Source organism: Hippoglossus stenolepis, chromosome 10, assembly GCF_022539355.2.
Source record: "Hippoglossus stenolepis isolate QCI-W04-F060 chromosome 10, HSTE1.2, whole genome shotgun sequence".
Lineage (NCBI taxonomy): Eukaryota > Metazoa > Chordata > Actinopteri > Pleuronectiformes > Pleuronectidae > Hippoglossus > Hippoglossus stenolepis.
Window position 1 is genome coordinate 2667454 of NC_061492.1, and position 12795 is coordinate 2680248.

Here is a 12795-nt window from a genome sequence, read left to right on the forward strand (position 1 = left end):
CCAATTTAACAAAGCTAAAATATCATGCATAAAACAAGCACAGCACACTTTAAGAATCCCAACACTGGTGTGATTGCACCAGTGGATTATCACTGCAAGCGATATTATACAATGAAATAACAGAAGAGGGCCTCTAGTTTACAGAGCCAATAACTCACCAATATTCAAGCCATTAAACCAGGATTTCACAGTACCCGTCAACCATATTGCACATTACCCATAGAACAAAGAACAAAATAAAATATAACAAAGAAACCAGAAATCAAACCAATTAATCAGAAAGAAACTAAATCTAAACAAGGCCAAATAATGTAAATGAAATCTAAATGTGGGAAAAAACAGTGACCGTAAATATTCTGCCTGAAGGCAGCCCTTCAATTCATTAAAATAAAGCAGAGACCCACGCCGTCCTTATTGTCTTGACGACAAGTAAAGTATCGTTCCCATTAGTTTGTGTGTACACGCTGACTGGAGATTATTACAGCGTGCCTGTATGGCGACGCTGATACCGTCTCTCACACACACACAGCTGTACGCTGGGCTCACAACAAACAATTGGCGTCCACACCTGCTGCGCCCACGCTACACTTCCTCACAGGACCGGCAGTGGAGAGAGAGAGAGAGGGCGACTACGGTGTCCCTGAATAAACTTCGCCAACTCCCCTCATCCAATAGGCATCGCCGTCCTGTCAGGTTAATTAGAGCTGTGATTTTATATCTACAATGACATGTAAGCATAACTGGGAAAGTGACACTGCTAAAACTATCCTGTTTTAGCTAAACCTTTTTATTAAGGATTGACCCCATTACACATGAAAATAAAAAAAAAACCAAAGATAAAGATCAGAAAATAATGAAATCTTTTTACACACGTGGAAAAGTCGACAGGAGAAATAAAAATGAGTGAGAAGTAAAAGGAGAAATAAACAAAGCTTTAGAATAACGAGTTTAACATTTAAATTCAGCAGATTTCTCTTGAAGAAATAAACATGATGAATAAAATCTTTCTCTCTAACTGCTCTGATCCAGCGTCACAGAGACATTCACAGGTAACAGCTTCAAGTGATCTCCAGTGTTAAAGTATGGAAACATCTTCTGAGTGAAAGTGTGTGTGAAGGTGTGAATGTGTTTGTTAGTATCAAGATCAGAGAACGACAGTTCTCCTCTGTTCCAGTCCAGTTTCACTCTGATCCTCTGGATCTTCTGCACAGAGAGAACAGATAATGCTGATGGTGACCATGCTGAGTATTTACCTGCATAGAACCCTATTCTCCAGTATCCAGATAGATTCTCTCCCTTCCTCTGGACAGACTCTGCTCTTACACCCAGTGACCAGCGTGTACTGTCTCCAACCAGGACGTCCCAGCTGTGAGTCCCTGAGTTAAAACCCTCAGATCCCAGGACTAAGGCGTATTGATCAAACCTCTCTGGATTGTCAGGAAGCTTCTGTTTCTTTCCTCCTCTCAAACTGGTCAGATCTTCAGACAGGACGAATACAGGATGAGCAGAGTTTGGGTCCAGAACCACAGGACTGTAGGAGACCACGTCCTTCATCTTGTTCCAGATGTTGAAGCTCAGGTTGCCCAGATGTTTGGCCTCGTCTATCAGAGCTCCTGAGGCCAGCTGTGGATCATCCAGCAGGGGGCGCTGCTGGACTCGTTCCACTGCAGCCTTGTAGTTGAGCAGGAACGAGACGTCTTCAGCTCTCAGCTCGTCCTCTGTGGTTCTGATTGTGTCTGAAAGAGCCGTAATGTCTCTGCTCAGAGACTCAATCTTCTCCTTCATCATCCGACTCTTCTGCTCCTCTTCCTCCCTCAGTGCAGCCATCCTGGCCTCCTCTTCCTCCTCCAGAAACTGATGAAGCTTTTTAAACTGCTCCTTGATCTGCGTCTCTGTGAGTCCGGCCTGGACCTTAATGTGTTCTGCTGTTTGTTCAAACTCTACTTTAACACGTTCAAAACACTGTAACTTCTTCTTCAAGGGCTCCAGAGTTTCCTGAAGCTGCTTCTTGTGTTGTGGTGCAGCTTCATCGATGGGTCTGATTCTGTGGTCGGTGTGTTTTTCTGAATCTCTGCAGACGAGACACACTGGCTGATGATGGTCAAGACAGAAGAGTCTGAGTTTCTCTGAGTGCTGACTGCAGAGATCATGTGAAGAGCTCTTATCTCTCTCCTGTAAGAAGGTCTCACACACGTTCTTCAACACCAGGTTACCAGGTGGTTTACGCTTTAAAGATCGTCTCTTACAAAGTGGACACACTTTTACTTCTTTGTCTTTCCACCAGCTCTTCAAACAGTCTTTACAGAAGCTGTGGCTACATAACAGAATGACAGGATCTCTGAAGACATCACGGCAGACGGCACAGCAGAGATCCTCTTCTAATCTGGAAGCCATTGAGTCTCCAGGTGAAGCTGAAAACAGACAGTCAGTCAGTCACAGCTCCACGTGGTTCACTGAGGTTTACTTCCTCTCTCAGTCGAGGTGTTTGTTAAACTCACGGTCAGTGTGTGGAGCGTCGGCAGGTTGTAGTTTGACTCTTCTCTCCTGTAGCTGGACTCACTCAGGACGTTTGGTCTGGTTTGGTTTAGTTTGGTCTGGAAGGTGAATGTGATCGTCTGGTTTTCAGCCTGCGTCTCTTCAGGGAGGAACAGATGTTTCCTGGTTTCTCTGGTGTGTCAGGACACAATTTTAAAAAGTAATTCAAGCCTTGGATTTGATAACTGGTCAAAAGTCATTTGGCAGCAACAAGCTCACACAGACAAGAGACTTAGTTGTAAAATAGCTGCTTGAATATGTTTGTGATCTGCTGAGTGTTCAAAGTTCAGAGATCGTTCTGCTAGAGAGTGAAAGTGAAAGTTAAATATTAACAGGAAGTGCAGAGGAGGGAGTCTGTGACGTAACTGCAGAGCTGAAGTCACATTAAAAAGACAGAAGCAAAGTGCAAACAAATGGTCACAATGTCAGAAAATTAAAAGATGGTTTCATAAATTCAAATCAGCTCAAGTTTGCTCATTAATTTGTTTGTGAGTGAAGTAAAAAGTATGACATCATCAAATGATTGTACATTTTGTTGTGATTATTATACCTTAAGTGTGACAGCATTATATGGTGTGACTTTGGGCATTCAATAAATGTGGCTATCAGAAACATATTTAATATTAATATTAAATAATAACTTTAGTTTACATTAAATCTACCTCAGGGCACCAGCCTTCAAAGAAGGAAAAGAGACAATTTATTGATTAAGTCTCATTAAAGTATTAACTACAAATTTGGAACTTTGATGAATAATTAAATTATTAACTTTAACCAAAATGACCACGTCAGTAGCAAAGATGAAGGATATGGTGTTCAGAGGTTGGAAAACTTCACACTTATGCAACATTAATGAAGACAACATTTGTGTTTAAGAAAAACATTTATTATGAAAATAATAAAAATATAAACACACAAACTAACGAGGTGAACTTACTATATACATGTGAATTTGTGTGTGTGTGTGAGTGTGTGTGTGTGTGTGTGTGAGTGTGTGTGTGTGTGTGTGTGTGTGTGTGTGTGTGTGTGTGAGTGTGTGTGAGTGTGTGTGTGAGTGTGTGTGTGTGTGTGTGTGTGTGTGTGTGTGTGTGTGTGTGTGTGTGTGTGTGTGTGTGAGTGAGTTACAAAGTGTGGTTTCAAAATGGCGGCTGGCCACTATGAAGACAAAAGACCCCCTGGAGTGTTGGGATCAAGGGGCTGAGATCACATGTGTGTGTTGGGGAGAGGACTGTGTGAGGTGTTGGTGCCGGGTCAGAGGAAGTAGTTAGTTACATGTGCAGCCAGATGCGCGCTCCCTCCCTGCCGCTGCGCGGCACTTTACCTGTTCTAATGGCGCGCTGGTCGCTAGGCGACGTCAGGCGCCCCGTATTTAAGGAGGCGGCCTTGCTTGGCTCGCCCTCCTTCCGTTTCCGCTCCTCTCCGGTGGGTCTTGGATAGCGTGGAAGAGCTACTTCTGTAGCCGCGGCGGAGTTTGGCGTGTTTGTGCAACAGCCAGCGCCTCCCTGTGCTGTTGCACTTACAATATTTTTGTTATTTCCTGGAGGTGAAACTCCCCAGGTGGCATTGTGGCAACTTCTCACTATCCCCGCTTTCCCTCACGCTACACATGTAAAGAAAGAGTCTGATTCTATGTTATGTTTCCAGTTCATGAAACGGGGGAAATGTCCTTTTTGAGGTGCTGTTTAAAGTCCAGTGAACTGGTCTTGCTGGTTGTGGCTCCTGTTGTTGTGTATCTGATGGTCAGACTTTGTGTCGTGGCCAATTGCTTGTGCTGAAGTTCTTAGGCAGGCTCTCGTGTCCCTGCCTTTTGGAAGGTTTCAGCAGTCTGCTTCAGGCAGGCCTGCTCGGAGGTCAAAGGAGCTGGAGCAGGGAGAGGAACCTACTCCTCCTGCAGAGGTCAGTAGAAAACAGGGGGAACTGGGCTGTTATTGTCCTGGTGACCTCATGGGTCGGGGGGGCACACAGTGACCAATAGGGGTTGAAAGCTGTGTCCAGGGGCAGGTTCACACCGAGGTGTGAAGTTGAAGCACCCTGGGAGACTGAGTTCTGGAAGCTCATCTTTGTCCCCAGAACAAAGAAGACATGTGGTCTCAGGCTTTGTCTTCACATGTAGGCCCAACTATTGTTCACAACTATTAGCTCCCAACATTTAAATAAGTAATAATTCATGAATAAACGTATATATAACTCAATTTAAAAACCTGAAACTATCTGAGTGTTAAATCCTACTTAATGACAGATAATGTTATATTTACATTTCAACTTAAAAAAGGTCAGAACTCTGTTTCGGTTTCATAGTTTTTATTATTTTGATCACAATATTAAAATCACATCACTAGGCTGCTGTTGAATAAACACTTTTACAGACAGAATCATTTTGGCTTCATCACATCAAACAGACAAATGTTCATATATGTTGAATTATTTCATGTGAACAGACTTTATGTGATTAAACATGAATCATGTCTCATGTGTGAGTTTTAATAAAGTTTGTTGAATGTGAACAATGATCAGCTGTTATTGATAAATGTGTTTTTATGTGGATCTTCATCAGTTTGCTCGACTTCATGGATCCACACAAAATCTAAATGATAGAAAACATTTTCCATGAAAGTAAAAAACAAACCAAAGATAAAGATCAGAAAATAATGAAATCTTTTTACACATGTGGAAAAGTCGACAGGAGAAATAAAAATGAGTGAGAAGTAAAAGGAGAAATAAACAAAGCTTTAGAATAACGAGTTTAACTTTTAAATTCAGCAGATTTCTCTTGAAGAAATAAACATGATGAATAAAATCTTTATCTCTAACTGCTCTGATCCAGCATCACAGAGACATTCACAGGTAACAGCTTCAAGTGATCTCCAGTGTTAAAGTATGGAAACATCTTCTGAGTGAAAGTGTGTGTGAAGGTGTGAATGTGTTTGTTAGTATCAGGATCAGAGAACGACAGTTCTCCTCTGTTCCAGTCCAGTTTCACTCTGATCCTCTGGATCTTCTGCACAGAGAGAACAGATGATGCTGATGGTGACTCTGCAAAGTATATACCTGCAAAGAACCTTATTCTCCATGATTCAGACAGTTTGTCTCCCTTCCTCTGGGCAGACTCTGCTCTTACACCCAGTGACCAGCGTGTACTGTCTCCAACCAGGACGTCCCAGCTGTGAGTCCCTGAGTTAAAACCCTCAGATCCCAGGACTGAGATGTATTGATCAAACCTCTCTGGATTGTCAGGAAGCTTCTGTTTCTCTCCTCCTCTCAAACTGGTCAGATCTTCAGACAGGACGAGTCCTGGATGAGCAGAGTTTGGGTCCAGAACCACAGGACTGTAGGAGACCACGTCCTTCATCTTGTTCCAGATGTTGCAGCTCAGGTTGCCCAGATGTTTGGCCTCATCTATCAGAGCTCCTGAGGCCAGCTGTGGATCATCCAGCAGGGGGCGCTGCTGGACTCGTTCCACTGCAGCCTTGTAGTTGAGCAGGAACGAGACGTCTTCAGCTCTCAGCTCGTCCTCTGTGGTTCTGATTGTGTCTGAAAGAGTCGTTATGTCTCTGCTCAGAGACTCAATCTTCTCCTTCATCATCTGACTCTTCTGCTCCTCTTCCTCCCTCAGTGCAGCCATCCTGGCCTCCTCTTCCTCCTCCAGAAACTGATGAAGCTTTTTAAACTGCTCCTTGATCTGCGTCTCTGTGAGTCCGGCCTGGACCTTAATGTGTTCTGCTGTTTGTTCAAACTCTACTTTAACACGTTCAAAACACTGTAACTTCTTCTTCAAGGGCTCCAGAGTTTCCTGAAGCTGCTTCTTGTGTTGTTGTGCAGCTTCATCGATGGGTCTGAATCTGTGGTCGGTGTGTTTTTCTGAATCTCTGCAGACGAGACACACTGGCTGCTGATGGTCCAGACAGAAGAGTCTGAGTTTCTTTGAGTGCAGATTGCAGAGAGCATGATCTCTCTCCTGTAAGAAGGTCTCAGACACATTCTTCAACACCAGGTTACCAGGTGGTTTACGCTTTAAAGATCGTCTCTTACAAAGTGGACACACTTTTACTTCTTTGTCTTTCCACCAGCTCTTCACACAGTCTTTACAGAAGCTGTGGCTACATGACAGAATGACAGGATCTCTGAAGACATCTTGGCAGACGGCACAGCAGAGATCCTCTTCTAATCTGGAAGCCATTGAGTCTCCAGGTGAAGCTGAAAACAGACAGTCAGTCAGTCACAGCTCCACGTGGTTCACTGAGGTTTACTTCCTCTCTGAGTCGAGGTGTTTGTTAAACTCACGGTCAGTGTGTGGAGCGTCGGCAGGTTGTAGTTTGACTCTTCTCTCCTGTAGCTGGAGTCACTCAGGACGTTTGGTCTGGTTTGGTTCAGTTTGGTTTGGAAGGTGAATGTGATCGTCTGGTTTTCAGCCTGCGTCTCTTCAGGGAGGAACAGATGCTTCCTGGTTTCTCTGGTGTGTCAGGACACGATTGTAAAAAGTAATTCAAGCCTTGGATTTGATAACTGGTCAAAAGTCCTTTGGCAGCAACAAGCTCACACAGACAAGAGACTTGTTGTAAAATAGCTGCTTGAATATGATTGTGATCTGCTGAGTGTTCAAAATTCAGAGATCGTTCTGCTAGAGAGTGAAAGTGAAAGTTAAATATTAACAGGAAGTGCGGGGGGGAGTCTGTGACGTAACTGCAGAGCTGAAGTCTCATTAAAGAGACAGAAGCAAAGTGCAAACAAATGTTCACAATGTCAGAAAATTAAAAGATGGTTTTATAAAATTCAAATCAGCTCAAGTTTGCTCATTAATTTGTTTGTGAGTGCAGTAAAAAGTATGACATCATCAAATGATTGTACATTTTGTTGTGATTATTATACCTTAAGTGTGACAGCATTATATGGTGTGACTTTGGGCATTCAATAAATGTGGCTATCAGAAACATATTTAATATTAATATTAAATAATAACTTTAGTTTACATTAAAGCTACCTCAGGGCACCAGCCTTCAAAGAAGGAAAAGAGACAATTTATTGATTAAGTCTCATGAAAGTACTAACTACAAATTTGGAACTTTGATGAATAATTAAATTATTAACTTTAACCAAAATGACCACGTCAGTAGTTAGTAAAGATGAAGGATATGGTGTTCAGAGGTTGGAAAACTTCACACTTATGCAACATTAATGAAGACAACATTTATGCTTAAGAAAAACATTTATTCTGAAAAAAATAAAAATATAAACACACAAACTAACGAGGTGAACTTACCATATACGTGTGTGTGTGTGTGTGTGTGTGTGTGTGTGTGTGTGTGTGTGTGTGTGTGTGTGTGTGTGTGTGTGTGTGTGTGTGTGTGTGTTACAAAGTGTGGTTTCAAAATGGCGGCTGGCCACTATGAAGACAAAAGACCCCCTGGAGTGTTGGGATCAAGGGGCTGAGATCACATGTGTGTGTTGGGGAGAGGACTGTGTGAGGTGTTGGTGCCGGGTCAGAGGAAGTAGTTAGTTACATGTGCAGCCAGATGCGCGCTCCCTCCCTGCCGCTGCGCGGCACTTTACCTGTTCTAATGGCGCACTGGTCGCTAGGCGACGTCAGGCGCCCCGTATTTAAGGAGGCGGCCTTGCTTGGCTCGCCCTCCTTCCGTTTCCGCTCCTCTCTGGTGGGTCTTGGATAGCGTGGAAGAGCTACTTCTGTAGCCGCGGCAGAGTTTGGTGTGTTTGTGCAACAGCCAGCGCCTCCCTTAAATATCCCCCCCATACGCAGTGTGACTGACCGCTGGCGTGGGATCGCTCCGCCAGGGGACCTTCGGGGTGCAGTTGCGGGTCTGCTTGCTGGATTCAGCTACGGCTGGGGAGACTCCTACCCTCCGGGTTGCTGTGACTGTGCCTTGGCTTGACAGGGTGAGGCCCTGCTCCTTCGTCGGCCGTCATTGGCCACCATGCCTTGGACGGACCTGCTGTTTTGGCTTTACTGGAACTGTGTTCTGGCTTTACTGGAACTGTGTTCTGGCTTTACTGGAACTGTGTTCTGGCTTTACTGGAACTGTGTTCTGGCTTTACTGGAACTGTGTTCTGGCTTTACTGGAACCGTGTTCTGGCTTTACTGGAAATTGCACTGTCTTAACGTAGCGTGGAGAGCCACGGTGAACGAGACGATACTTTTAAAAATGACACACTTCCTTGGTCCGAGCCATAAAAGTGTGTCGTTTTTAAAAGTATCGTCGTTCACCGTGGCTCTCCACACTACACCTTCACGGCGCGTGGAGTGACCACCACGGAGGGACGCCCTGATTTTAGTAACATTTAATCCCACTTACATTGTGTTTATATTGGTTTGTATTTGTTTTGTTGTTTTCAACCCTGACATGTTTTAATTATCTTTTTATTGTTGGTCAGGTGCTGTGGGCCTGAGGCAGCCACCCAATTCCTGGTGGTGGTGTTTTCTTCACAACCCATTTTGTTGGTTTGCTGTGTCACGGGTGGCTAGTTTATTAATCCTTCCCTTCTTTCTTTGGTTCTCGTCGCCGTGGTAAGTCCCAGCCCTGTCCATGTAGTTGCTCTTGTCAGAAGTGTTGTATTTCATATGTTAATTGGTATTCTGTTTGTTTCATTGTGCTTTTGTTCGTATTTATTCTGTTATATTAAAGTTCTTTTCCATTAGTACAACACGTCTCTTGCCCCGTGATTCAAACGAACCTGTGCTGTTGCACTTACAATATTTTTGTTATTTCCTGGAGGTGAAACTCCCCAGGTGGCTTGTGGCAACTTCTCACTATCCCGCTTTCCCTCACGCTACACATGTAAAGAAAGAGTCTGATTCTATGTTATGTTACCAGTTCATGAAAAGGGGGAAAGGTCCTTTTTGAGGTGCTGTTTAAAGTCCAGTGAACTGGTCTTACTGGTTGTGGTTCCTGTTGTTGTGCATCTGCTGGTCAGACTTTGTGTCGTGGCCAATTGCTTGTGCTGAAGTTCTTAGGCAGGCTCTCGTGTCCCTGCCTTTTGGAAGGTTTTAGCAGTCTGCTTCAGGCAGGCCTGCTCGGAGGTCAAAGGAGCTGGAGCAGGGAGAGGAACCTACTCCTCCTGCAGAGGTCAGTAGAAAAGAGGGGGAACTGGGCTTTTATTGTCCTGGTGACCTCATGGGTCGGGGGGGCACACAGTGACCAATAGGGGTTGAAAGCTGTGTCCAGGGGCAGGTTCACACCTAGGTGTGAAGTTGAAGCACCCTGGGAGACTGAGTTCTGGAAGCTCGTCTTTGTCTCCAGAACAAAGAAGACATGTGGTCTCAGGCTTTGTCTTCACATGTCGGCCCAACTATTGTTCACAACGATTAGGTCCCAACATTTAAATAAGTAATAATTCATGAATAAACGTAAATATAACTCAATTTAAAAACCTGAAACTATCTGAGTGTTAAATCCTACTTAATGACAGATAATGTTATATTTACATTTCAACTTAAAAAAGGTCAGAACTCTGTTTCTGTTTCATAGTTTTTATTATTTTGATCACAATATTAAAATCACATCACTAGGCTGCTGTTGAATAAACACTTTTACAGACAGAATAATTTTGGCTTCATCACATCAAACAGACAAATGTTCATATATGTTGGATTATTTCATATGTGAACAGACTTTATGTGATTAAACATGAATCATGTCTCATGTGTGAGTTTTAATAAAGTTTGTTGAATGTGAACAATGATCAGCTGTTATTGATAAATGTGTTTTTATGTGGATCTTCATCAGTTTGCTGGACTTCATGGATCCACACAAAATCTAAATGATAGAAAACATTTTCCATGAAAGTAAAAAACAAACCAAAGATAAAGATCAGAAAATAATGAAATCTTTTACACACGTGGAAAAGTCGACAGGAGAAATAAAAACGAGTGAGAAGTAAAAGGAGAAATAAACAAAGCTTTAGAATAACGAGTTTAACATTTAAATTCAGCAGATTTCTCTTGAAGAAATAAACATGATGAATAAAATCTTTATCTCTAACTGCTCTGATCCAGCGTCACAGAGACATTCACAGGTAACAGCTTCAAGTGATCTCCAGTGTTAAAGTATGGAAACATCTTCTGAGTGAAAGTGTGTGTGAAGGTGTGAATGTGTTTGTTAGTATCAGGATCAGAGAACGACAGTTCTCCTCTGTTCCAGTCCAGTTTCACTCTGATCCTCTGGATCTTCTGCACAGAGAGAACAGATGATGCTGATGGTGACAATGCTGAGTATTTACCTTCATAGAACCTTATTCCCCATAATCCAGACGGTTTGTCTCCTTCCTCTGGAGAGGCTCTGCTCTTACACCCAGTGTCCAGTAAGTACTGTCTCCAACCAGGACGTCCCAGCTGTGAGTCCCTGAGTTAAAACCCTCAGATCCCAGGACTAAGGTGTAATAATCAAACCTCTCTGGATTGTCAGGAAGCTTCTGTTTCTTTCCTCGTCTCAAACTGGTCAGATCTTCAGACAGGAGGAGTACTGGATGAGCAGAGTTTGGGTCCAGAACCACAGGACTGTAGGAGACCACGTCCTTCATCTTGTTCCAGATGTTGAAGCTCAGGTTGCCCAGATGTTTGGCCTCGTCTATCAGAGCTCCTGAGGCCAGCTGTGGATCATCCAGCAGGGCGCTGCTGGACTCGTTCCACTGCAGCCTTGTAGTTGAGCAGGAACGAGACGTCTTCAGCTCTCAGCTCGTCCTCTGTGGTTCTGATTGTGTCTGAAAGAGCCGTTATGTCTCTGCTCAGAGACTCAATCTTCTCCTTCATCATCTGACTCTTCTGCTCCTCTTCCTCCCTCAGTGCAGCCATCCTGGCCTCCTCTTCCTCCTCCAGAAACTGATGAAGCTTTTTAAACTGCTCCTTGATCTGCGTCTCTGTGAGTCCGGCCTGGACCTTAATGTGTTCTGCTGTTTGTTCAAACTCTACTTTAACACGTTCAAAACACTGTAACTTCTCCTTCAAGGGCTCCAGAGTTTCCTGAAGCTGCTTCTTGTGTTGTGGTGCAGCTTCATCGATGGGTCTGAATCTGTGGCGGTGTGTTTTCTGAATCTCTGCAGACGAGACACACTGGCTGCTGATGGTCCAGACAGAAGAGTCTGAGTTTCTTTGAGTGCAGATTGCAGAGATCATGATCTCTCTCCTGTAAGAAGGTCTCACACACGTTCTTCAACACCAGGTTACCAGGTGGTTTACGCTTTAAAGATCTTCTCTTACAAAGTGGACACACTTTTACTTCTTTGTCTTTCCACCAGCTGTTCACACAGTCTTTACAGAAGCTGTGGCAACATAACAGAATGACAGGATCTCTGAAGACATCTTGGCAGACGGGACAGCAGAGATCCTCTTCTAATCTGGAAGCCATTGAGTCTCCAGGTGAAGCTGAAAACAGACAGTCAGTCAGTCACAGCTCCACGAACTTCACTGAGGTTCACTTCTTGTTTACCCTTATCAATGCTGCTAAAACCTTTATCTTGATGATGTTCTCATTTACATTTGACATCTATTGCACTTCTGTCCGTCCTGGGGAGGGATCCTCACATGTGGCTCTCTGAGGTTTCTACGTTCTTTTACCCTGTTAAAAGGTTTTTTGTAGTTTTCCTTACTCTTGTTGAGGTTAAGGGCAGAGGATGTCACACCATGTTAAAGCCCTATGAGACAAGTTGTGATTTGTGAATAATGGCTATACAAATAAAATTTGATCGATTGATTGATTGACTTCCACTCTGAGTCGAGGTGTTTGTTAAACTCACGGTCAGTGTGTGGAGCGTCGGCAGGTTGTAGTTTGACTCTTCTCTCCTGCAGCTGGACTCACTCATGACGTTTGGTCCGGTTTGGTTCAGTTTGGTTTGGAAGGTGAATGTGATCGTCTGGTTTTCAGCCTGCGTCTCTTCAGGGAGGAACAGATGCTTCCTGGTTTCTCTGGTGTGTCAGGACACGATTGAAAAAGTAATTCAAGCCTTGGATTTGATAACTGGTCAAAGTCCTTTGGCAGCAACAAGCTCACACAGACAAGAGACTTGTTGTAAAATAGCTGCTTGAATATGATTGTGATCTGCTGAGTGTTCAAAATTCAGAGATCGTTCTGCTAGAGAGTGAAAGTGAAAGTTAAATATTAACAGGAAGTGCGGGGGAGTCTGTGACGTAACTGCAGAGCTGAAGTCTTATTAAAGAGACAGAAGCAAAGTGCAAACAAATGTTCACAATGTCAGAAAATTAAAAGATGGTTTTATAAAATTTGTTTGTCAGTGAAGTAAAAAGTATGACATCAT

The 12795-nt window shown here is 43.5% G+C and overlaps 2 protein-coding genes and 1 pseudogene across 2 annotated transcripts; all 3 read right to left on the reverse strand.

The window, feature by feature from the left end:
* Positions 1-1011: 1011 nt before the first annotated feature.
* Positions 1012-2394, reverse strand: LOC118116542 (nuclear factor 7, ovary-like). Its single transcript, XM_035168292.2, has one exon. It carries the CDS (start codon positions 2392-2394, stop codon positions 1012-1014), a length of 1383 nt encoding a protein of 460 aa, XP_035024183.2.
* Positions 2395-5341: 2947 nt separating this feature from the next.
* Positions 5342-6712, reverse strand: LOC124852628 (nuclear factor 7, brain-like). The gene has a single exon (XM_047341797.1). It carries the CDS (start codon positions 6710-6712, stop codon positions 5342-5344), a length of 1371 nt encoding a protein of 456 aa, XP_047197753.1.
* A 3882-nt stretch (positions 6713-10594) lies between these two features.
* LOC124852629 lies at positions 10595-12490 on the reverse strand (annotated as a pseudogene).
* Between the last annotated feature and the right edge of the window lie 305 nt (positions 12491-12795).